Source organism: Mycteria americana, chromosome Z (assembly GCF_035582795.1).
Source record: "Mycteria americana isolate JAX WOST 10 ecotype Jacksonville Zoo and Gardens chromosome Z, USCA_MyAme_1.0, whole genome shotgun sequence".
NCBI lineage: Eukaryota > Metazoa > Chordata > Aves > Ciconiiformes > Ciconiidae > Mycteria > Mycteria americana.
The window spans coordinates 68181853-68209250 of NC_134396.1; the positions used below are offsets into that span (position 1 = coordinate 68181853).

The window sequence follows — 27398 nt, forward strand, 5'->3', positions numbered from 1 at the left end:
CTTTGAAGTGTATGTTCAATCTTATGCAATGATACTCATGACCTTCTTGCTGTATGACAGCCAATCTATTTAGACTTCTTCTAAGCAGGAACTGAAATATTTACAGTATTACAAGGAAGCCAGATGATGCATGATGGCTACATGCTTTCACCTTTTCCACACCTTAATTCGAAGCAGAGCTAATTGTGAAAATAAGAAATAATGGAGAGGTCACCACAGTGGTGGGATGTTGAAGTTCTTTACTATGGTTCTAGACAAAAGTTTGGATGTGATGGTTCCAGCAGGCATTTCCCTTTTAAACCAAAGTCCTGGTATCAGCTAAGGCCCCCAGGGATCCATTAATAAAACAGCTCCTTAAGAAGGGACAGCCAAGAAGTAGAGCTCTTGTGGAGACATTAAGCCTTCACACAGAAGGGTACATGAAATAGCCGCAAGACATGTAGACTAGGTTTTCTGTTACACCATCTTTGATCACGAAGAATGTGTCAGATTGCCAGAAGGGAGATCAACTAGAAAGACTGGGCAACTGCATGAAGGTTATTATGCAGGGTAAGGCTTACCTCACAGATAAAACAAGAAAAAAAAGGTGTCCCAAACTGTATTGTTAGAGTCAGGACTTTAAATATTCATTCAAAGAGGGACAGGCTCTTATAATGAGCCAAGCAGACAAGTTAAGAATGGATCCTGCTTACATTGCATGAACAAATTTTGTTATACTGTATTTGGATTCCTTTTTTTGCTCTGATCTAATACAGAAAAATAATTCCATCTCAGGATGTGTATACAGACTTCAGTTCCACAGGTCACAGCCAGTGATACTCACCCTACTCCAGTAATTCAAACAAATCATTCAGGGTCCCTCTATAAGCTGCAGAGACAGTAACACCTCCAACTGACAATTTGCCCTGCTTACTTTAGAATGAAATGATCTGTCTTTCTTTCGCTATTGACCGTACAGAGATCTGAGTCAAGTAATCTTGAAGAGATGAAACTGGCCCCTCTAAACATAACGAGAGATTCTGAATACTGCCTTGTCCAACAATCCAGCCATTTGCTTTGCAGCCTCAGCATCCAGTGCAAAAAATTATAAAACTGACAGATAGCCCCACAGTGGTTTTAGTGAACTATAGATTTGGTCTAACTGTAATCACAGAAAGACTTCATAAACTTGAACTTGGTTATTACAATGATGTCTTATCCAGTAGCAAGAACAGAGCACATGATGCTGCACCATTATACTAACCATGAAGGCCAAAGGACAGGAGTGAATGTTGGCATGGTAGACACAGCAGTTCTCCCTGTTTGCATCTTTCCAGCTGGCAGGGCATTCATGCTCCTCACAGAATTCCTTTGCAGCAGTAGCATTGCTAGCCAAGCAGCAGAGAGAGAGAGAAACTTTTATATTCATTCCTCATTCCCCAAAATTGCAACAAGCACAGGAGAGCCTGTTCTTTATTCTGCACAGAAAAATCAGCAGCAAAAACATATGCAGTGAAATAAACACTGTTACACCGTTTTTCTCTTTGGTTTTGCTTTTGGTTGAAATGCTCCTAGAGAAATGAAGATTGCTGTCAACCGGACCACTGTCTACTGCCATGCGGTAGGGACTTCTCACAGATACTATGCTGCAAACCGGTACCAACCTCCACTTCTCTCCCCAGACTGACTTCATGACCAGATGGGATTAATTGGCATCACTACATCTGGCACAGAAGAAGATACCATTACTGTACTTCCACTACCAGAAATATGTGTCCCTGGCTACTTTCATTCTCAGTGTTTTCAATTATATACCTTCCTCCATGTGATTCATGCAAATCATTCAGCTCCAGTCTTTGCTCCACAACCCAAACAGCCAAGGAAAATAAATAACTATATTGGACAATAATGTCAGATACAATTCCCCAAACCAAAAATTGGGAGCAAAAAGTGGACTTTATGAACAGACTGTTCTGCAAAACAGGGTGGGCCTTTTGAAAGTTCATCCCTGAAAGGCTAATGTCGTTACCTGGAAATGTGTGATGCAACACCTTTTCCCACCATTTCCTCAGTTACACTTTCAGTTGGTTATCACCCTAATAAATTTGGCTTTAAAATAAAATCATTTACTGCAAACATGGTTTACTCAGTAGATATAACCAGACTTAGTTGTAGGGTTTAGTTTAAATGTTATGCACTTGTGATGGATCTCTAAAAAGCAATGCCAGAACACTAGGATTTATTTTTCAGTTTGTTTTTAATGAAAGCCAGTAATGCTTTTTTTAAGTAATTAAGTAATGCTTTTTTAAGAACTAGCCAGTAATGCGTAGATTTAAGACAGAAGACTGGATTATAAGAAATAAACACAAACATAGGGGATCAGGTTGACACTGATTGTATTCATGGCCAGATTTACAAAGGCATAGACAAACTTGAAACCTGAGAGGAGCAAATTTGTCAATCTCCAAGACATCTAAACAGATAAAATATTAAAATCTATTGGGTTTTGAGCCCATGCTGGGAGTTAAAAAAAATACATAAGCAAGTTGGTGCCTAATCCATCACGCATTTGTCTTTATGGCTGCTTTTTAAAATTTATCCTGTATTCTGTATTTTTTATTCAATATCTTCATCATGGCTTCACCCAATTATGCTGATGCCCATACATTGACTTGCCAGCCTCAGCCATATTTGGGTCAGCCACTGTAAGCTTAAGAGTCAACCAGATAGTCTTCTAGTTAAAATGAGGTGCAAATTTGATCCCTTTGAAAAACTGCAGCATAGATTTATCTCTTTTTAAATATTTGTCATCTGTCTCTATGTGCAAGATATGTATAAGTACACAAAGAGCAGAATTTTCCAAACTCCTTACCGATTTAAGGGAGTGGGTCTCCCTGGAAAGACTAGAAAAACAGATTCATTTCCAAGCAGTGAAAAAAACTGCTTTATGGTTAAGTTCTTGGAACTACTACCAGCTATAAATTTCAGAAAATGTGATAAACAAATTTTGCAAAACTGTGTAACCGTAGTACACGTGATCAAAATACAATATCAACTTTTTGCCACTGCAAATGGATTATAGGTCATCTTTCAATATGAAAAAAACCTCTCTGGATAACAGCTTTACAATCTGAACTTTGCAATGTGAACACTCAGACTGGCAGAGAAAAATGGGAGGTTTTCCATAAACATCTCTTACACTAACCACGTACAGCACGGAAAGTGGGGAAACATAGGTGCAGCCTCTGCCCCAGACATTGCTGTATATGGGTGGAGAACTACTATGTACAGACAAAAGTGTAAAATCAGGGTGTATTAGCCTTTTAGTGATCTGGAGTTGTACACATAAATATTCTGTGTTTAACCTCTGTTGTCTACAGTTAGCAACACAGTCTCTGAGTTGATATATAAACTTTTGGACTGATTTAAATCCCACAGAAATCAAAAGAAGTTCATCACTGAATTCACTGGATTCAGGGTTGGGCCAGCCTATTTTTCATATCCATGTTGTGCACTTCAAACACACTTATGATTAAAATGAGTATAAGACACACTTAGTTTGGGACTCGTGCTTAAACTTCAGTTGTAAATTCCTTGTGTAGAGAAGGCAGGAAGTGATGTTCAGAGTCACACTGAGACAGTAATGCAGATACAGGATGATGTGCCCTGTCCTTGACCATGCGGGCAAGCATGCCATGATGGCTGCTCTGAGAGCAAAGCCATTGCAGAGGGGAAAATATCAGGGCAAACAGAGCTATAAGAGACCTCAAGAGATGCAAGGAATTAGTGAGGTGTCCTAGAGTATGTGTTCCAATTATGTTACTGACAATGTATACACAGAATCCCCATGTACTCATGACCATGAAAGCATTTTCATAGGAGGTAATACCTGTGAGAAAGGATTCCATTTTGCACTGCGTATTGATAAAAGCTGTCTGAAGCAAAGACTGCATAGGTCACGTTGAAGAATTCCCCACTCACAGCCTTTTCTGGAGGCCTTTGCACCCATGCCATCTCCAGGCCTAGAAACAACACAGTCATGGGCCAACATATTTGCTATACTTTTCTACTTTACAGATGCATACAAATGTAAAACTCTCTTTGTAGTGATTTTCATCTATTGGTGCTATTGCTTTTTATGAGCCCAAAACAGTCATCCATTTTATTGGCTGTATAAGTAAACACAAATGCACATTAATTGAACAATTCTGACACTCACTTGGAAAAGATAAAGCAATTGGAGAAATATGACAAAAAATCTGGTCATCTTATCTAAAGTAACTTTGCTCCCAGTATAACGCAGTGATGTTTGTCCTGATATATTTGCTTTCCTCTTTGATCAGGCAATAAACATTGCTCTTCATTCTTGGCTGCTTTCACTGAGGCACACCTCATTATGGACGAAGAACAGACAACTCTAGCACACATGAAATTCTGTCAAAACCCTTAACCTCATGAGACATAGATTGTATATACCAATAATTATATAGTTAAGAAAGCATTCTCATTTTATAAAACCGTATCACATCTAGAACAGAGGACAGTGGAAGGAGTGCTACTCAGATATCCCTCATTTTCCATTTCCACACTCTTACTGGGAAAGATGATTTATTCAAGCCATCTCTCTTGTCCCTGGGACACCTTATTACCTTCTCTGAGCTTGCGAATGAAGTGAGATAAGAGGTGGGATAAGTTTTTAATCCATATTCTTAAACAACACTATCAAAATCTTCCCACTCCATTCACTTACCTCTTTCCATATTGTTGGATGAAGGTTTTAATTCGCACCACATCAAATTACTTACATTATGCAAGTGTGTAGCTCTCAGTTTGTCAGGAAATTTTAAATCCCTTCTGCAGAGTATGGGTAAATCAAAAGATCCTCACTTTGTTGTTGTTGTTCTTGTTCAATTATAAACTCTTTTATTACTCTGGAGTTGTTTTTACAAGTGTATTCTTCACTTGCACTCTTAGTGAAGCCACTATTTTTTCCCCTAAACATAATTCCCTTTCAGATATAAAGAAGCAAATTGTGAAATAACCTCTTGATTTTACATCTCCCTTGAAAAGTAAACACTCCTTATAATTGCTAACACTATGAGAGAACCTACAACATAAAGATTTACAAAAAAAGCTAGTGTGATTTGCACTAAAAGGTGAGAGAGAGCTGAGCTTCAGAGAATGTGTGAGAATGAAGGCAAAAGGTCAGCATAAATTTCAGTTAAATTACTTTCTACTTCCCTTTAAAGGTCTCACAAAGATAAACAAAACTCTTTCAATGATAGATACTCTCGCATCTAAATGCTCTGAAGATCTTGTGTTAAATCCACAGCAACAAGGCTACAGTATATGCCTCTTGCTTTGCTTTTAGCACTGCCCAGAAGATGACAAGAACGAACAACAGAGAAAGGCAGGATAGAGCTTGGAGTTCATTCTAAAACTGGTTGTAAAGGGTATATGTTAATTAAGCAACCTACTCATATTCGTTTCCCTTGTACTCAGTTCACACTTTATTAGTAAGAATAGCTTTAAACAAGTCACCTGTTCTGATAAATAGTTGTTTCAATGTTAAAGCAATAGTAAATTCATACAGCGATAAGTCTTAGCTGACAATCATCTACATAGTCTTTCAATTTCACTGTTCCAATGGAACTCTTTGGAAAATGTTTAACTGTAATACTGAGCTCAGAGTGTGAGCTCAGTATTATAGTATTATATATTTACATAGTATTATATATATATATTTTATATATATATATTATTATATATTTCCCAGAGTGTTTTATTAGTATTAGTTTCTCAGGTGTTCTTGTTTTTTCTAAAAACCTTATTGGAACACATTGCCTCTGGTCTTATCTTTTACAACATGAAGAAAAAGTGTTCCTTTACATCAGTTGTTTATCAGTTACAGAGCCACAAAATCACAGAAGAGTTGAAACTGGAAGGCACCTCTGGAAATCATTTGGTCCAACCCTGTGTTGCTCAAGGCAGGGTCACCTAAAGCAGGTTGCTCTAGATTTTGTCTAGTTGGGTTTTGAAAATCTCCAAGGATGGAGAAACCACAACCTTTCTGGGCAATCTCCTTTACTGTTTGATCACCCTTACCGTATAAAAGATTTTTCTTATATTTAAATTGAATATCCCATATTTCAGTTGCTCTTTAATTATGTTTCAATCTCAAACAATCAATTGCCAATATAAAAAAATATTCTATTTTTTATTGTCTCACCATGTAAATTCATTTTTGAAACTGACTGGAATAAGTGGTTAAAGATCTCAGATTTTTTTTAAGTAGTCATGGAACACAGTATTGAGCAAGGTGGAAAAGCATGATGGGTACAATCAGTGATTTTGCTTACTGGCTGGAGAGTTTAAATACAGTCCACTTTTGAACTGACACTACAAAATTTCAGCAATGACTCAACAGAATTTGCTGCAATGCAGAGCTGCCTGGCTGCTTTGTTTGGATGAAGCTGCAGTTAGTTTTCTAATGAGAAATAAAATGTTTTCAGTTTCTTTCTGGGGGAAGGGATTCAGCTGTTGCTATTACTTTTTCTTTTGGAACCAATGAATATTGGACAAATAATTGCTCTGAAGTATCTTCTGGTTGTTTTCTTTCACTTATTTCTCTAGAAAGAGAGGTTGTCACTGATTCAGATGCTTTCCACCAGGCATAACATTCATCATGAGTTAGGTATTATTCTGAGTACTGCAATTTGTGGTTTTCAGCCATTCCCCAAGCAAGAGATGATCTTTCTTGAGCAGTTTAGGACTCACTTACCTCCACAGTCCAGCATGTTATACTCATCTGGTTTTTCCAGGGGCCAACAGTCGTAGTCTTTGTTATCTAAATCATGCCACCCATCCACTAATACCACCTGCCAGAAAAAAGCATATGAATAGACTCCAAAAAAGACAGTATGGGAACAGGGGAAGGATGAGTTCCATCTCCAAAGTTTATATTTCTTCTAAAGAAGTCAAACCAAATGCAGAAACATAGCCTGGCATATTTCACTCTCTTCAACTTCTGGAGCAAAAAATGACAGCTTCCTAGGGTTATACAAACTCGATCAGTATATTATTTTGATCTATCAAGAAATGAGCCATGAAACAATGAGGGGGCTTAACTAATCCTTCTCTTGCAGAAGGTTTTCTCTACAAAGAGTGGATGGTTCTAGGACCATGTGCAGAGAGACATTTGATTTAAAGAGTTTGTTTGCTTTTAAAATGGCACCCCCCTGCTCCAAACTGCTCAGTTTCTTTTAATCTTTTACACCTAAACTCTTTGAAAGAGTCATTTTTTGTTATACCTTTAACAATACAACTGTTAATTATATAAAAGTTAAAATATATAATTATAGATAATATTAAGATTACATCTGCTATTACAGGTAGAATACAGCATCATAATAGCATACAGATTGAATTGCAACAAAATATACATCATACCTGTATATATATTATACATTATAATAGATATATTAATCATGTATGAAAATACACACTCTAGGGTATGTATGAATAGAACAGAGTATGTTTTGATAATGCACACTGGTCTTATTCCACTTCTAGTAAAAGATAATAGTTTCTATTCATACAATTGGCTATTATTTTCCTATATATTATTGAAGGATAATCATCTACTGGATTATACAATTACTTATCACAGTATTCATGGAATAAGATAGAATTATACAACTGATTTTTCCAATGTATTTTTCTATTACTCTTGTTTTCTACATTACTAAAATAACATTCAACAATTGCCTGGTATAAATAGCTGTCTCACTGCAATAAGCCATATACATTTCTTTCCCTATGCACAGACCACAGGAATAAGTTCTGGTAAGTGGATCTATGTAGTTTACCTACCAATAAACTGAGGAGGCTTCGGAGCCCTAAGGCTGGTGTTTTGACAGCTCTCATGCTCCCTAACATCCACTCAGCTCAGCAAGTATCAGGGCTGCTTCTGATGTTGCTGTTGCTACTGAATTAGATGCCCTTGCCTAAGAAGGGGGGTTGCTAGGCAAGCTGATCCTGGCAACTCCAGCTGCTGCAGCTGTTCTGCTGCCTCCTCCCCTCTTCTCCCCTACCCCACTTCTTCTCAGTGCAGGGTGGAAACACCCCTCTGCCCCTCTGCTGAACCCCTCTGAAAAATCACTTGTCTTAGGGGCAGGCCCGCTCTCAGACCATTGAAGTTTGTGCCCCTGTCAGCTCAAAGCTGGAAGAGCAATGGGAGGATTTTATTTCACTGCCTTGTCAAAACTTGGGCAGCATCTGACCCTTAGGCAGATGAATCAATACTGTGGAAATAAACACAGAGAGGTAGCTGGGCCTGGGGGAGAAGAGGTGTATAAACTCCAAGGCAAGAAAAGGTTACCTATGTAAGATAAACTGTAAGACTGGAGGTTGGAATAGGTTGATATCCTGATGTTCCTTCCAACCTGAATTGTATTAGACCCTATGACTTCATTTTTTCAGGCCCTGGAGGTGTAGGACAACTTCTCCCTGAGAAGTGTCCTGCTACATATACACGTGAAACAGACCTCTGCCTAGCCATGCTGGTACAATAAAGGCATAGATGTGTCCATGACTATTTCTGTTTGCTGAAGTCACTGCCAACACAGAATTTCAGTTGTGATTCAGCTCTCCTGAATATTTCCCTGTGTTTTCTTTGAATTCTGGCTCTCAGCCCAAACCCACATTAAGAATCTTAGTCAAAATGCTTGGACTTCACTATTTATTGCATCGAAATTGCATGAAAAAAAAGCAATGTGTGCCCAGTTCATCCTGAAAGGGGTTGTAGATCAATTAAAAAATCTGTTTCGATTCACTCGTAAAAGAGATATTTGTATAAACTAATACAAACATTTTAGGTTGGAATTTTACGTTTGTAGTGAAATCCTAAACCTCATTTTTGTTGTGTCTTCCTGTGCTTCACTGTGACCATTTCATCCAAATCACAGGTTTCAATATACGGAAGCATTTAGAGTATTTCGGCTTGGCTACATGGTAGAAAGAGAAGAGAAAAAAATGCCTTTTTTTGGCTAGAATTATCTGCTTAAAAGAACTCTACATATTTTAACATCTTGGAGAGGTTTTACTGGTGATTTGTTTTAGGATATCTTGTGCTTAATGAGGAATTTGCTGGCAGGGAAGCTAAGGATTACAATTTGTTAGACCCTACAGCAGCCAAAAGATTACCAGACTGATCCTATTTTCTTTAATAGGACTGTCAAATATTCACATGACATTAATATCATGATTCAAGGACTGTAAAGATCATACATTACCTTTATAGCTACTTGTCTATCACCAAGTTCAGAATTCCTGGAGAGTGGCCATGTACGAGAAGCTGGTCTGGGAATCCTGAATTAAAGATGGATAGATCTGAATGGCTGGTGATTATCTGATTTAACAATCTATCCCAGCTATTTGAGAAGCACATTACCACCTCTGCATTTAAGCATTGGAAATTTTAAAAAGAAAACCAGTGAGGACTATTTTTCAATATAAATATATGAACCTTGGTAAAAAGAAAGGATTGACAGCTTAGTGAATATTACACTCTTTAGGTCTATCGACAACTCTCTCTATATAAAGTATTTGAATAAAGTGAGATGGTCATTTCAAACCTAATAATCTTTGCTTTACATTTGCTCCTTTTTCTGTTTGTAAGTTATATGCAGTCACATAATTTGCATTATCATCTTAACATTGCATCATACTACAAATGAGTTTGACAACACAGTCAGACTCAGTCTAGCATAGATTAACTGAATTCTGCCTACTGCCACTTGACTGGCTTAGTGCAATAACACAGTTCTTTGGCTTCTTCTCTTAGAAGGATCTCTTAATCTGAAAAAAATAGGTAATTTCTACTGATTGAAATGAAGTTTATCAAATAACTTTATGTTTACAGATTTATTCCTGTTGTGTTGGCTGTGCTCAGATGGTCCCTTAAGCTACATTGCTTCCATTTCATTTGTTAACTCAGTAATATCTTCTACTACCAAACAGAGGGAAAATAAAGATATTTCAAAGTTTTATGAGCAATATCACTGTAGATATTGGTAAAACCATGCATTTTTATTAATGTTTTGATAATAATCTTACAACTAAAATATACATATGCAATATTTGTAGAAAATAGTAACAACGGTTAAAATATTGCTGAATAAAACTTGCTAATTATGTGCTTTCAAGTATTTTAGGAAAGAATTTTCCAGCAATATACCAAAACAAAAATCACTGTGATGAAAGCTTCAAATATCCTTGAAAATATTTATTTATTCTGGCATTCAAACTTTCCAGATGGTTCTTGTCTTGATAACAAGTTGAAGTTCAAACAGAGATGTTTAAACTACTTCATTTTTAATTAGATTACATTTTCTAGGAAAACACCTATTTTCAACAAAAAACAATCTCAAAAAATCACTACCAGGGCTCATTTGAAATTTCAAAATGATGGAATTGCAAAGATACCATTTATCAGAACTACGTTGTCATTCATAAAATCAGCAGTTAAAACTTAAGTTCTGGAAATACAAAACTCCACTATGCAGAGTATATTAATACTGCACATGGGTTGGCATCCTGCTCAGTGCTACACCTCTCTGGGCTTCTAGCATCTAAAGGGATGTAAGATTATCTATCCTATTCTCATTTTATAGGTTAGCCCTAATAAAAAACATTTTAAATGACACAGAGGCTGAGTGCCTTTCTTACTGGGACCGTAACAGAGCAGCAAAGCTGCCGATACTCACCCTGTTTGCAGAGGTGGTGAGCAGGCATAGCCAGAGCTCTCTGGCACTTCCCTCTAGTGGTTTCATTGCAAAACAACGGCAGATTCCCCTCGGTGCACAGTTTGGTTTATGGATAGCCTCCTCTTGATGCACAAGCTGCCACAAGTGAAGTACTTAGGAGCAGTGTAGCAGAGAACCTGCCTGATCTCAGGTTCTCACTGGGGAGCTGGTGGCAGCAGCTGGTGGCCTTCTACTCCTCCCCTTCCCAACAGCAGAGTGATGCACTGGACAGCCACAAGAAATTTCCAGGGCTCTGGCGTATGGCCACGATACCACAGCACAGCAAGGGAACACACCTCCACTGGGTCGCTGTAACCATTTGTTTATGCATTTTTAGCCTGCAGAAAGTGCTTTGCTGTCCTACGTAATGCAACCCCACAGACAAAGGGTGCTGATCTTTTCTTGTAATTCCTCATTGACGCAAACAACTATATGTGTCAAAACAGGCCTTCCAGCATGAGCTTCTTGTGTGCTCTCCCTGTGGTGCTGGTCCTCCAAGCTTTCTGCTGCTTATGAGATGAACTGGACAATTGGATCAAAAGTCTGATCTGGTTACAACTGCTCTTTTAATTATTAATATTATTACTCTGCTGCATTAGTTTTAACTGGGTCGGTGTTTTTTCCTCCCACCCTTTGTCTTTTCTCATCTGTTCTGGGTGCAAACTCTTATTCAAGTAACACACGTGTGTTCCTGTGGTTGAGTGAAACTCAGACATCAGCAGAGCCTGGATTAGCAAGATTAAAACACAACATCTGATTTTATCCAGAATTCTTGGTAATTTAATTAAAAGACTAAACATTGTCGTAAGTTTTGTAGTAGATCAGTAGCTTCAGAAGTACTGAGTGCCCTCAGTTTGCTGGGAGTGCTGAACAGGCAACAAGGTCTGGTGAAATGCTGGAGAGCAGAAAGCAAGCTCCTGAGCCTTGCATAAAGCATGCACACCACCCGTAACTTTGTAGTATCTCTCCACTTATCTCACACGGTCTCCCAAATATTGGAAGTTTGAGAGAATTCCAAAGAAAGAGGCCTTGGGCTAAAAGAATGGTAGTCATAAAATAAAAAAGAAGTAATGACATATTTGTTACTAAAGACCTGAAAGGTTAATGTTAGATGATTAATCTTTGATCACAGTTTAACTCAATTGCAGCAGAAGGAGCACAGTTACATATTTTACACAAAGGAATAGAGCTGGGAGGCAGTATGAAAGCATGACAGATCAGAGAAAGAGTTTTGTAAAAAGGTAATTAGGGACATTGAAAACTACAGCTAAAAAACTGCTTCTTCTGACTACCACCTACAATGTTATACATACTCACAAATTCACAGAAACCTCAAAAATGCAAATGGTATTCATTGGTAAGGTGGCAGGTAGACTTCACTGGACTCTCAAGTTGCTGGGAATGCTGAACAAATTTATGCTTTTATAGATGCATTCCCCAGGTCCACTCTAGTTCATGGGGCATCACAGGAAGGCTTTTTCTTTTGCTGCACTTTGGGTTTGATCTGCAGCACTAAAAAAGCTTAAATATTTAATCAATTTTAAAAATGTTAGAAAATACATCAAAACTTGAAACAAAAAGTATTCATGTATACTCCCTGCAGGTTGTATGAAGACTGTCATCTGGGATATGTCACAAACTTGAAGAAGAAATATTTCTAAAAAATATGCACTATTCTCTGTTTAGCGAACTGACCACTACATGAGCTGTTGTGGAAGGAAAGCAACATTCCAGGATTTTCATCATGTAAAGCAATCTGCAATTTTTCTTCTTCCAAAGACAAGGTGGAAAGAATTATGACATCTGGAATTCTGCAAGGAGAATACTCACAGCTAGAAAACTAACAGGTAACAGCGATTCTCTCTCTAGCTGAAAATGCTGTTGGTCTTAATAATTTGATATAACATATGACTGAAAACCTCTAAGGAGACTGGATAAGAAAAACTGAACTCACAGTTGTCAGAGAAGCCAACAGGAACTTCACTTTCAAAGTGATCCAGGTTAACCTTTAGAAAATCCTAGCCTAAGTACGTAACTTAAAAGAGATTTCTGTATCAAGGGATTTGCTTGAATAAATCATTGGGTTTCTGTTACTATAATGCAGCATGTCAATACTGTAGTTGTTCAAAGAGCATTCAGCAAGTCTGAGAATGTGCGAATGAATTTCAATTTGATAGGATGACTGCCTGAGAGGCTTAAGAAGAGTTGGTCCCAGTTCAGCGCAGAATAATTTGAGTCTTCTCTTTTCGGAAGTTGATGTTCTCAAATGCCTCCCATCTTTCAGTCCTCCCACACAGGCAAAAATGTTATAGATGTCTGAAGTGCTTAAGAACAGCAAACTTGGCTGCTCTTAAGATCTACTGTGGAGGATCTGGGTGTCAGTGACAGATGGCAGCTGAGGGACATTTCTGTTCTTACCTGCACCATGCTCCTAAGATCCACGGGTCACTCCACTGGTTGTAGCACTCAACTGAAATCTGCATTTTGCCTTAATGGGTTTTTCCTCTCCTCCTCACTTCTCACTGCATGACTCATTCCTGTTTTCAGAATTCTTGAATTATTTTCTGCCCATATTTTTATGCACATTAGCACTGCACATTTATTGACATTGCACACACCCTTTCTCCCCTGCAAAAAGACACCCTCATAAGCGACAATTGCTTCCACATTTCTAGGGTCTCAGGCGATCAGGAATTCCTAAGAGACAGTGAGAGGTCACTGAGACAGGAGGTCTCTTGGCCTTTTGTAACTGAAGGATCATTTAGCATTTTGGATAATCTCTTTGGACAAGCCTCAAAATGAAACAGAGGTCCAGACTATTTCCTCTCCTCAAGTCATGAACGTTTCTGCATATGTCAAGCAAGACAGATGTTTGCCTAACCTGTTTTTAATGACCTTCAGTAGTGGAGCCTCTATCCCTTCCTTTGTGGTGTGGTCCAATGCTTCACTACCCTGCCTTGTTAGAAAGTTTTCTCTATGGTCCCACCTGCTTCTATCTTGCTATAATTTCAGCTCAGTATTTATCCCAGCTACGCAGAGAACAGTTATCATGTTCTATCATATACTTTTTACATGCCTGAAGTCTTTACCATTCTGGCTTCTGCCAGTTCCTACGTATCAAGATGCCTTACACAAATGTATTCTCACATTTCTCCACAGGAAAAAAGGATTATCCTAGTTTCAGCAACATAATACAGGAATAAAGAGTGATTAAAGAAAATGCATAAGCCTAAACAGAACAGATATTTCAACAGTAGGAATGAACACTTTCTCCTTGGATCTTTGGATGAAAACAAGAGATCCCAAATGCAGCCCAGGTTCATAATCATGAGACCACTCTCATCCTGTAATTAAAATAAACATCGCATTTCCAGAAAGAAGTAAAAAACAGTCTTTGTTTAACATCCCAGTCTTTCTGCTGATGGAGGCTTTGTCTCAATGAGCTTTTTAAATCTGTGCCTGAAGTGGAGCAAACTTGGTAAATGTCCAGTTTGGCATAATGCCATTTTGTAGACTGTTTTGTGACTGACTAGATGTCAGAACTAGTCTAGTGGGAGAAGCTGAGGATTTTCAGACGCTACTGAACCTGAAAAGATTTCTCTGCCATTCAGGATTCTCCAGTTCTTTGGGTACATTACCTTCTCTGCTGAAGTCTGATGCCTTCCTCCTGTCAGAAAACACTGGGGAGCCAGCAACTTCTTTTCCTGTTACATTTAGCACCCAAACAGAGATCGATCTACCATTCGCACTGTAGCTTTGACACAAGGAACAGTGGCTCAAACGCTGACAGAGAAGAAGAGACAGAAAAGGAAATTGTTTTGAATTTGAAACCCAAATACCTGGTGTGACTTACCTGTTGGGATAAAATAAGGTATCCTTTTGTATAGCCACATGCAACTATCACCTGATTTAGGGCTCAGCCTCACTTTGACTGAAATGCACATGCCTTTGCTTTTTCCAATTATATGTTAGTCCCAGCATGGAGAACTTGAGAACACACTGCAAGGAGAAATGTAGGCATAGTAAACCAGTATTTACAAATAAGAGTTTTATTTTCTATAATCTATAATTTCATGTTTGTATTGCCTAGGGCTACTAGCTAATTAGCTTTTTCTTCTGTCTTTTGATATCTCTCTTTCTTCAGAGAGCATACTTCAGAGTGCTATCCTCCATGGTTTCTAGTGCAGTCTGGTTACCAAGAAGCATGGGATGTCAGTATGATTCTGCCATGAAGTATTTCATTGCTCTGCTCTGACAAATATTAGTTAGGAGTTGAGCTGTGTCGTCTCATCTTACACTTCCCTCTAGACCTTCACTTCCCTTATAATTTAATTCCTATATAATAATTCCTTGGTTTTTAAACTTCCAAAAGCAGGAGATTCTCAAAGGCATCAATAGCAGCCAGAAACTTGATGCCTACTGAATCTCTCCATGGTTTACTGCCACTTACTTCTTGGAAAAATCTCCTCTACGTTTTGTGTAAGTACGTATACAGTGAGTAATAAAAGGAAACATACATTCACAATCCTGACACAGGCTATCAGGGCCCTGAGCATACCCTTCTCTCCTGGAAGCTATGCTGCCAGGTCTCAGGGCCTACACTGGTAGTGCAGCTCTCCAGCCTTGAAGCTTTATGAGGGAGAGCTGCCTGAGAAGCCCTTGCAGGGGCTCTCCACTTTTCTCTAGTAGCTGCTTTTAGGCTGGGCTCTCACACTTGTTTTGTGCCAGAGCTACATTGCACCCTGGCCCATACCTGTTGATCTGAATCCTGACCCTGACACATGGATTTTACTTCCTGGCTTGACCTTGGACTTGTCTCATCACCATGGACTCATCTGTCAATCTCCACTTTTGGCTGATACTGTTTACTATCTCCAGACGTGCCATGCTTTCCCTCTTCCAGCACTCTAGACCCGGGTCCTGTTTGAGGTGACACTACTCTGCCTGCCTGGCTGTCACCCTTGGCTCCTGGACCTCCCACCTTTGTGGGGGAGAGGAGACCACTCTGCCCTTGCTGCTCACTGACAAGGACACCTTAGCTGTAATGCTGCAGTAAAAAAAAAAAAAAAAAAAGTTCAGGAGCAAATATGCAATAAAGCAAAATTCTACCCAGAAAGGAAAATGTAAATGCTTTGCTTGAAACCTCGTAGAGGTACCTCTCGACAGCATCTTTTGCTAAACTGTTTCTAATTACAAGTATTATTGTAAAGGAGTTACTCTTTACAAACAAACAAATTGTTTTCACAGTAAGTAGGTAATTATCAGGACAGAATTCTATGCACAGTTAACTTCAAACACAGATGTTATCGATATCTTGGGATTTTCTGGGGTTTCTATAGTATTTTTAAATGAACAGTTTTATCACTGATTTAGTGTGATTTCCAGGCACACTCCTATTTCAAAATACCTGCTTCAGACTGGCTATGGTTTTAGAAATTTTTATAAAAATTATACAGGCACTTCAGTTTCTTAACAACGATAGCTTTTTGCTAATAGCTTGACCAATAGCTAATAGCAACGATAGGTTGACCACTACCAATTGTTGCATTGGTTCATAATATCGTTCTTTCCCTAGTCATAAAAAAGACTACGCGTGTCCTCTCCTCATGTTCCAGGTGCTTATCCCATTAACAGATGACTTTTAACTTGCATATATTTTGTTCTCTGACCTTCAGTGGGAAGAAAAAAACCATCTTATTAGTGCCTTCTTTATATCCCATGGAAGCTGGATAAGCACCTCCATACTTGATGGGAGTTTAGAGATGCAAGTAATCCATTTGGAAGAATGATACACAAAATCCTTAGCCCTCCAAGCATGAAGCAGAACAAATCTACCATCGTCAGACAACAGGGGATTAAAGAGCCAGGCTACCTGCAGAAAGGGCAGAGAAGCAAAGTATGCTGTATAGGTAAAACCAGGAAAGAAATCGCTCTTCTCCCAGCTTCTGGAGTAAGTGCTGCTTCCCAGGGGTCATGAGGCTTATTTGCTTTTCTTTTTGCTAATAAGCAACTGACCTGTGAGGACTGATTTCTAGGGACCCTGAAATGAGACTGATGTTAGTATATTCCACATTTAAGAACAGAGGAGTGAATGAGAACCTGAATGTCCAGGGAACTGATGTGCTTCTGTGCTGGTGAGAAAGGGATACCATTTTAAATGGTGGCTTGTGACGAACTCATTAGCACATTGGAGTGACTCATGAGGACTATTATAGAATATCTTAGGGGTTTTTTTCCCCTTTACATTTGAGCAGAAGGATGCTTTTCATCTCTGGCTTGGCTATTTCTGATACTAGCTAGGGCATGTTTCAAGGCATTCTCCGTGCTTCATGCAGGGCTTATGAAAAGACTATTTTTACCACATGACTATTAGCAAGTCTCTCCAGTCCTCCTGCCTCCCTCAGGGTCAAATTCTCCCCTGAAAGTGTGCTCTGATTATGTAAGAGATATAAATTGAAATTCCATTGGGGAGCTGTGGCTAGCATAAAGCTGAAGGGAAGATTACTTGTGTGGCTTTGGTTAAACACAAATGGATCATTCTCTTAAATAACTCAGTGGTTATTTTTGTTACTTCTGGTTCAATAAATACCCAGTGCATAAGTTTGGTTCTTAAACCAACTTACACCTTGTTCTGCTTCAAAACCCCCCCACAAATCTGAGTTAGTGAGCTTTTGTGAAACAACTACATCTCTGTGTATTATGACGAGGCTATATTTAAAATCTGATCTTTCTGATCCCACAAAGAGGATTCTCTTGTCTCTTAAAAGCTTTTAGGCTGGGAAGCTATTTTTTAATCCATGTATACACGCTTGACTTTTTCTTTCTAACTAAATGATCCAGGTATTTTGATCCCTAGAGCTGCCATTTCAAAAGCTCATCTTAAAAATGTCACATCCTAGTCTCAGTTGAGGGGTCTGTCAGAGTGCATAACTAAGGCAAGTCTTTAATGGCAGACAGATCAAAACTCCTTAGAGGAAAGAAATAGAGGTGGGGAACGGCATGTCAGTCCACAGGCTGTTACCACTGACTCAGGTGACTGAAACTAAAATGCTCCAAGGATGCCATTGCTAGTGAAAACCTAAAGGAGCTTGATATCCTTACATGAACAGATTTTGAATGGTCTGGTGGGCTACTTCTGTGACTTTATCTAGCTCAAAAATGTACATGGCATTGTGCTAATATAACATTATGGGTCAGAAGACATGAGGAACAGTTCCAACTCTGCCATAGACCTGCTCTGTGTTAGTGTAATTTGTTGAACTTTGCTTGTCTTCAGCTTTCCTATTTTTGAAACAAGGCTGCAAGTAACTAACTAAATAACAACCTAGAGATTAGAAAAAATGCTTTGCAAAGGTTGATTGAAAGGTTGATTGCTGCTGAGCTGTACTGGCTTCTCAATTCTGAACTAAGGTGAGATATGATGTATAACTATAACGTATTTACACACTGAAATTTTAAAAATTCATATGAAAACTTTAGTGCTCAACGTAAGTGCTGCAGGAAAACGTTCAGTAAGAAATCCTTACGAATTGTAAAAAATGGCTATGTATTTGACTCTTGATTGGCTCTCCAGAAACTATTTGTAACAATACATTATGAATTAGTAATGCTATAGACCAAGAGTAAGAATAAATAGGACTCCTTACAGGTGTGTGTACGTGTGTTTATAGACAGTGGTTATAAGCTGACATTAAGTAAAATTCAGTATGCAGTATAACCTCTTGGCCTCTTTCCTAAAAATAAGCTCAAATGCCAGAGATTCTGTACACAATTTTCAACTTCTAGTATCCCAATATTTTTTTAATTCAGGTGTTCCTGCTTCCAATGAGGCTCTGATTAACATAGATACCAAATGTTTGTTCTCATCTATTTTCACTCCTTCTTAGAAGCCAATTTTTAGTGCCTGGGAAACACCCCTTTTTTCCCTACAAGGAGTCAAGCTGCAGCCCTAGACATTTTCCAAGCCCCCCATTCGAAAACCTACTTTCCTTAGGATGTTGTATTATCTTAGTAATTTCCTATCAGTTCTGGTTCTTTCTTTTTAAGATGAAATGATACATTGTGAGCAGTGCTGAATTAAGAAAAAACTCTCTTCCTTGCATTTTATAGGACTTTACTTGTAACCTTTTTCAGCCTTGTAATAATGGCTCTATTGTCACTGTCTCCTTTAAAGATACAAAATAGCAAGGCCCCAGTTATCTATTTTGGAAGAAAGCAGAAGTTCTTTCATAAACAATTGACAATATCAGTTAAAGGCAACTGATCCTGCCTTTCAAATTCTTGGTTGGTGTGACTGCTTTGATAATCCCTTCTTTTTTAAATCAGGTGGCTCCAGATCATAACTCTATAGAGTATGCAGTTGACTTAGCAGTGCACAAGATAAGAGTTTGTCCTTCAAACAGGATACTTTCCACTTTATAAGGCAATATCACTGCATTAAGCTGTACCAGCTAACCACTGCTCAGCCACTGTAGCACCTGGATGATATCTGTGTCCATCCTAAGATGTTTATTAATGTTTTCCATGTCTATACATGAGGTAACATTTTGAGAACATCTCCTTGAAAACTGGCTCTGTGATATGATTCGAAATAGTCTAACATGTATTAAAGGATAATGCTTAATTAAATCTGCCCTTTTTTAGGGTCTGTGCTAAAAGATGGGGAATTAAGGCATGGAAATGTTCAGTGATCACAGTGCAGGCTAAGTATACATGGTGAGTGCCACAGTTCAGTCCTTGGTGAGCAAGCCCCTTGCTTGTGCTGAAACAGACTGGAATTCTGCATAGCCTGAGCACTTGAAAACCAGAAGACTTGGAATTTTAGTCCTTTGGTCTAGTCAACAGAAGTCCACTGGCTTTCTTGGCATTCCCTGGTTTTCTATCTATTAAAACTTCACTTTCCATCTTGCCATTTTATTTTTCAATAGTTAACTGACACAATGGGGAATCACATACAAAAGCTATATGGTATTCTGAATCAACAGCACACTTTCAGCTCTCACTGATATGTTTAAAATTTGAATACCTTATTTTTGTCCCTTGATGCTTGGATTTTACTCATTGGAAGAGTGGAAGGAATTAAAATTTATACATGGAGGGTAGTAAGAGCAACTATCAACTAAGCCATTGCAGATTGTCAGATAAAAATTATTTCATTAAAAATGTAAACATGGAGTCATGAAATAAATTTTATGGAGTTCTATTGGACATGTATAAAAGTGGATACAGAATTGGATGCATTGGGGTTTTTTACACATAGCCAGAACACACCACTAAGAAATAAACACCATCTTCTGTAGGAACTGTGAAATACAAAGTATTGAAGAAGCAAGAGTAAGTATAAGGAACATATTTTGGTGACACCAAACATTGCAGGGTTCCACATGCCCATTAAAACAGGAGAAACAATACCATCCTATCACAAACACAAATACAAATGCAGTTCTTCCCACTAAATGCAATTCTTGTCAACTATCATGAGAAAAATCTAATAAATTACACACATCGGCTTTATAGTGCATCAAAAATGGCATTTGTGTAATTCACTGCTTCTTTAATCAATGTGATGTTTAAGAGATTGGCAGTAGGAACACCTTAAAGTACTTGTGATTAAAATGTTATCCCATTCATAGAATGTCCATAGATTCTTAAGACCACTGAGCTTCTTAGACATGTGGTAGCATGTTGAATTAAATGACTGGGAAGGAAATGCATGTTACATAGCCTTTTTGTGTTTCAGTTACAATGCTGGCTTGAAGGAAATACCACGTGCCAACAAAATTAGGAGATGTGTCAACACCAAAAATTAGATATTAAAGAATGAAGAAGGCAAATGATTTGTCTAAATAAAACAAAGCCAAACAAATCAGACCAATTTCCAAAATGCTCCAGAAAGTTCCTGGCAAACTTGTTCCTTCCAACTAGTTCAAAGCTTCTTATTTCCTTAGTTCTTAGAGGACAAATAACAGCAAAGAAAAATACTCAAAAACATGTAAGACATTGAACTAGTTCCTTGGCACCAGTCAGACATTCCAGGGAATGACTAAGGACTGCATTTGAAAATCTAGAAACACCTGTCAAGAATTTACCAGTCATGCAGCAATCAGCTGGTTTCCAGGACTGATTTCTTTTTTGCTTGGCAGCATTTTTTGCTGACAGAATGATAGCTAAAATACTCAACTGTGAACAATGGAAGCTACACCTGATATGAGAGCCAGAACTTGGAGTTACTACTCCGTGTTACCAGAAGTAAATGGTAGTTGTAACAATCTGTAATGGCCATCTGCTGGTCACAAACTAAAATCCACTGTTTGTCATAAAATATTTAATTTAAAGTAATCTATAATCATAGGTGATGTTTCTTTGTTCAAGTATTGGATTTAGTTCAGTACAAATTAATATGCCATTACTTGAAATAACAATGAGACTGTATGTATTACTGATGAAGTCAGCTTTGCTTTTAACGGAGAAATGTCAGCATCACCACAACCAGCATACCTGGAGCTCCACCAGAAAGGCTGAGATGTGATCAGTATGGTTCCTTTCGTTCTCAGAGCTACCACATTTCTTCAGGTTAAAAATGAGAATGGCTTGCGGAAAAGGCTTCCATTAAACTGAGGAACTAGGATCTCAACTTTGCAAGCTCCTGCAAAGAAAAGAGAGAGAGTACCAGTCAGCCAGCATTTTGCAAACAGTTTGTTTTGATGGACTTGAAAATTATTTCCCCTTAAGTTTTAACAAGCTGCCCCGTGATCAAGGGACAGGATCTTGCCCAGATTCCCAGGGCTTGCTCTTGGCCTTCATGTTGCTCACACTGACAGCATGGTGGCAGCCAGAGGAGAAGACAAAATGGGCTGTGGAAGCACCAGCACTTGGGGGGATCCTTAGGGGTGCAGAGGCCTCCAGGCAGCACCAGGGCTGTGAGACCCCGATCCTGTGGGGATCCCAGGGATTTTACGCTTCCCACTGACCATGCCCAGGTCCTTGGGCCTGGCTGTCCGGGGTCTCAGCCGGGCCTGCCCTGCGCTGCAGACCGGCTGCTGCACGCTTTTTCCCAATGACAGCCCCTGGCAGAGCTTCTGAGCTCCCCGGCCGAGCCGGAGTCAGGAAGCTGTGGTATGCAGCGCTGCCAAAGGGAACCCAGCAGCTGTGGCATACTCCTTTTGCCAAAAATGCCAAATCCCATGGATTTGTAGGAAGCGTGCTGCGTGTAGGAGAAATCATGGTGTGCTACGTGCAAAAGTTAAAAAAAAAAAAAAAAGCCCGTATTTTCGTATTTACTACTCTTTCGCAATTTGCTCAGGCAGCACGGCTTTACAAAGCAGCCCTTTCCCCTATTCACCAGCAGATGGCAGATTTGCATAACGTGTTGGCTGCCCCGGGCTCCTGAGGCCCGGAGGAAGATGGCGGTCTGTCGTGAGCTGGCAAGATGGCGGCGGGCGGGCTGAGGGGAAGGCTCCGGCGGGCATGGCGGGTGGCGCGGGCTGCCCCCAGCCCACGGGACGGCTGGCGATGACGGGCAGCCCAGATCGGGGACAGCTGCCCGCAGCAGCGGGGGAGGAAGACGCGTGGGGCATGAGGCTGGGCCCCGGGCAAGCCCCTCGGCGGTTTGCCCCACCGAGTGGTGTGGGGTAGCCACGGGGCTGGCCTGCCTACTGCCCGCAACGCGGCTGCTGCAGGCTCTCCAGAAGGGGCTCTCCCCCTTCGCCTTCCTGATGGCCTCCTTGCCAGGGCAGCACTTACTTTTCTAGGGAGTTTCAGCTGTCAGGCAGGCTTGCCTGCAGCTGTCCTCCATTCAGCCTTCCCCTTCCACCCTTATCTGCAGGGTCCTGACAGCTGCTCCTGCCTCTTCCCTACCTAGCATGTACAGCAGAGAAGTGCTTATTGCCTCAGTTTATAACAGGCTGGATGAGCTGCAGAGAAGAAAAAAGAATAACAAAGGAAACCCAGGCATTGTGGATGCTCAGTGCTCGCCAGCTTCTGCTTCTGTTGAAGAATAGTGCTCAGTGATGTGCCCAGGGTTGCCAGTCCTGTGCTCACTGTGGAAACCACCAGACCATCCCCGCTGGCCGAAGCTGTTCAAGGTCTGAGTAGGGCTAGCTGCAGAAACCCTGGACCTCTGACTTGATTTCCTCAGGTTTTTTGTGCTTTGCAACATAATTCACAGCATGAGAAGTCAGTCCGTGCTCAGATTAGGTAGCTCTGTAGGCTATGTGGCCATATCTGATAGAAAAGTGAAAAACATGTCTTTGTTTTCTTTTTTTGCTCTCTTTGTTGAAAGGCAAGCTGATAGAGCTCACATGAGGCAAATGCGTAGTGGTTATACTCATGCAGTAGAATTTCCTCATACAAAAAAATGTATGCTGTGTTGTGCGGTCAAACTTGCAAGAGCTTTCTCAGAAAAAACAAAGGCCCTAGATTCAAAAGTTGTCTTTTTCCTGGAATTTCTGGAGTGTTAGCAGCTGCAGCAGTTCCAGTAGACTAAATCAAGTAGGAAAAAATACTAAATCAGGAACATGCACTTCACAGGATACAAATATAGGTCCAATACCAAACATACAGTAACTTATCCCAGATGGCGTTGCTGAACTGAAGTAATGCGACATGACAAAACATCAGTGTCTTCTATCCAGTTCCTTTATAAACACATTTTTTTTACTAGCGCACCCATTAGACAGTCCTTTGGCTCTTTATTTTGTGGCCTTTTTCCAGTGAAATGTCCCAAAGAAGAGGAAGAATTGCTCAGTAAAGCAAGGATCTCAATCCTTAACCCCCCCTGGCTGTGCCACGCTTCGGTGTCCCACGGCTGTCCCATGGGTGAGCCAGGCTGCTCTGAGGGCACGGTTTCCTTAAACTAGAGCTGGTGTTTTCCTGTGGTGGTGTAGTGAGGACAAATTGCTAAGCTGGGTTTCACATGTAAAAAACCTTACTACCTTGAAGTGGTGTGAATATATTGCTCTGTGAAGCTCAGAAAAATGTTATTAAAATGAATGGTCTTCAATTAGCAGCAGTGATTTTTCTGACATTTTACTACTCAGTAACAGTGATTGCTCAGGATTGTTAAAGGCAACAGCCATCTAACTGTCTTTAGATGCTTCTACTTGCTCTCATTCCTGTTCCAGAATAACTGACATTCTTGAGGCAGGGCTATAGGCTGTGGTACAGGGTGAAGAAGATCAGTGCATATGGTAAATCAGGGTTTCACAGCTGTGCAGAGGTACTGTGAATCTGTAAATCACGGCTGCATGTGTCCGTCTGATTGTGTGATACAAGTAAAACTCATGGAAAGCAACTGCATGAAGGTCCTGGGGGGCTCAACATGAAACTGCAGAGCTTTTCTAGCAACTGGAGAATACTTAACTAGACTTAAGTTTAATACTCTGTTCTGAACATGCCATCTTCACATTCACATCTTTTGTGTTTTCAATACTATATAGATAATATACTTCTTAAACTCATGGGAATTTCTAAGTTACATACTGATTATATGTGCACTGGAAAGTACGGATTGATGGTTACAGAAGTGCTAAGGAAACAGTCTTTTCCTTATTTGCTGGTAGCTGGTATAAAGTTCCTGTGTATCTTCTGGAGAAACAGATTATCAAAAAAGGAAAGAGACCTAAGCAGGAAACACAGCTGCCATATTGACATTTCTTTTAGCTATCTGCACAACAAATGCTTTCTGACTTTACAGTCCTTCAGCATTGCTTGAATTTTATTGTAACACAGTCTTAGTTATTACATAACTTCAGAGATTTGACTAATATGAGTAACAATAAGTACAGAAGCGTGTAGTGCTCCTTGTAGTACACTTTCAAGATTAACAGTATTAATCCCAGGAGAACAAAGGTAAGAAATTTCCTATGTTAGGTTAAAGCAAAGATTTCGTTGTCTTATAACCTGTTTTCTCTTTTGCCAGACTTCGGTCACTGGAGATGTAAGAAGAATGTAAAATATAAGGAACCGCATGCTGCATAGGATTATGCATACATTACTAGGCTCCTCCTTGAAATTCAGCTAATATGCCTGGAGTGTAGAGAGCCTGACTAGTGAAAAGAGGAAGAAACTCTGTTGAGAAATAGATCATTTCTGTATCTTAATAGATGCTGTTGGGATAAAGCAAAACAGTTCTAAGTGTGACTAAACTTTGCACAAAAGATCTCATTGTACCATTTGGTAGAATTAAGTATGTGACAATAGCTTCCCATGATGTCATTCATAAACATGTGAATTTCAGCTAACTTTAGTTTGTGATTTCTCACTTTCAAAAATGTGAAAATCGGTACTGGACAAAATATTCGAGAAATCTTTCAGTCGAATGCTTTAAATGTCTTTGTTAGATAGATACTGACCCAGGACTGCACTCCAGAATGGAATTACAGCATTTGCTGGTCACCTGTCCTTGTGCCCTATTTAAGGTAAAAGGTATTCTAATTTTCTTGAGTCTAGGCCTGGGTCAAGTTAACTGTGTCTGTTCATTTCATATGGACCTGTAAGTAGCTGTTAGATAATGGCAGTTTTCAGTTCCTGCTGAGCTAGGCTGGATGCAGCCTGTCACCTTAGAAATCACAAGGCAAAAGTAACTCCATTTAAAATGCTGTCCTGAATCTGTTCCAAAAACTTTTTCAGAAGGTTAAGGTTTCATGTCCAGTTGCCCTGTTAATTATGTCTAGAAAATGTTTGCACTCCCTACATGGATTAGACATGCATGTGTCCATGCAGATGTATATTTCAACAGCTGTTTGATTTATACATCTAAGTGTAGTTAAAAAAAATACCAACCTAACTTGGTCAATATAGTGAGTTTCTTGGGTGTGAGCAGCTTGACAATTTTGTCCCACTAAACGGTGGTTTAGGGTTGATACTATGAGCTTCTGCAGGCAGAACTGTTACAGATATCATAGGGAAGTCATACATGGTCATGTGTTTTATATGTATGCATACAAATTTATATGTGCACCCTCTTCCCTTCTGCAGTAGGTCCATTGCTTGCTTTTCCTTTTCCTACCCTTTACCAGGAAGGGCAGGAGAGAAGAAATGTCTTGAGCTGATAGGTGTGTGGAACATGCTATGAGTCATGTGCCTCTGAAGGGTGTCTGAAGCAGCAGACATGAGTAAATGATAGATAGAACAAAAGTTCTCGAATTTCTCTTGGGTGCTGAGTTGAGCACTTCAGGAAAAAATAGACATGCTCAGTTCTAGTGAACCTTGCACTGAATAGCAGCTACCAGAAAGTCATTCTGAATACACAGATTCATGGTTAATTTTGAAAGAGGGACTAGAGTGTTCAGAGATGTTCTTTATAGATGTGTGAATATTATAAAACTAGTATAGTAAGTGATTTGAATAGTGCTTAACCGATTTCTATGTCTTGCACATCATCTGAATTCTGTTTCTTTACAGGATGTGGCAGCCTTGGAAACTCTCAGATTTTGATTTTGAATTTTAAAATGCAGTCATTTTTTTTATTTCATCATGTTAGTACGTTTGACCGAACCACGTAACTTTAATTCAAATCTATGGCATACTGCTTGCCAGAGATAACTCTGACATTGCAAGGCTCACCGAATTGCCAGCCTGTTGCCCTTCCTGTTGAGTTGCATTGAAGAACACAAAAGTGACTCCCGTGATAGATTTGTTTTCTTTCTGTGTGCCCATGGCTTGCAGGAAACATGAGCTGCAAAGTATCTGGGCTCCAAGAGACAGTCGGGGTGAAGAAACACAGCTAGAAAGATGAGAAAGGGCAGGATCCTTGTGTGGGCTGCGATCCACACAAGGTTTGTGCTAGACCACTTACTGCAGGACAATTTCAGCCACTCCTGCCCTCAGATCTGGCCACCGTTCAATTTAGGAAAGTGAGGAGCTTCTCATTTCTGGCTTGTTGTGTGATGCCCTCATTCTCTACCCCTGACTTAGTGCCATGCAGCTATGCCCCACTGGGAAGATGTCTTGAGAAAGTATCAGTCCTTGAGTGTCCTATCTGCACCTCCTGGTGGGCTGTCACTTTCCCGGAGAGCGGCGAGCACTGACTGCCTACATTGTGACTGTATCTAACGAAGGCAGTACTTGCATTCAGTATGTTAAATCATTTCCAAGAAAAAGAGACTGGATTTCAGAAGGATTCAGTTTGGAGTTAGGGCATGGAGGGGACAAAAGACAGGTTGGAGCAAGGCTGTGGCCACTGAGCGTCCTGGCACAGAGTCATTACTGTCATGTCCAGTTCCCTGCTGTCATAACGGTTTCTGTGAAAGCAGGTTTCCTTCGATGATTTTTTTTCAGCGTGTAAAGCTTTCTTCTCCAGCTCAGTTTGTCTGCTGCATCACTTATCATTGATAGCACTCAGTACTCATTTCACAGTGAGCTCCTGAAACTGCCGTGGTTTTCTAAACGGTAGCCTTCTGAATTGTGGCCTTACAGGCTTCAGTAATACAGCCAGGTTTCAAATAGTGAACAAGGAGGACCTGCCTTGATCATAAAACGAGCAACAGAAGCAACCCATGCACTACAAAATTAGCAGTATTTCTGAAGTACAAAGAAGTACAAAAATAGCCATGAGAAATTTGTACAGTATTGGCTGAAAAATAAAAAGTCCCAGATTTGCTTGCTTGAATTTAC

At 39.7% G+C, this 27398-nt stretch overlaps 1 protein-coding gene across 1 annotated transcript in view; it reads right to left on the reverse strand.

Annotated features, from left to right (window-relative positions):
* The window catches only part of LOC142402810 (atrial natriuretic peptide receptor 1-like), a 40529-nt gene extending 32624 nt beyond the window's left edge, over positions 1-7905 (reverse strand). Inside the window, exons 1-4 of the mRNA XM_075488634.1 lie at positions 7852-7905; positions 6761-6857; positions 3869-4001; positions 1244-1367 (exon numbers count right to left, since the gene is read on the reverse strand). Of these exons, the coding sequence (XP_075344749.1) occupies positions 1244-1367; positions 3869-4001; positions 6761-6857; positions 7852-7905 (408 nt within the window). The remainder of the gene's footprint in view (positions 1-1243; positions 1368-3868; positions 4002-6760; positions 6858-7851) is intronic.
* Between the last annotated feature and the right edge of the window lie 19493 nt (positions 7906-27398).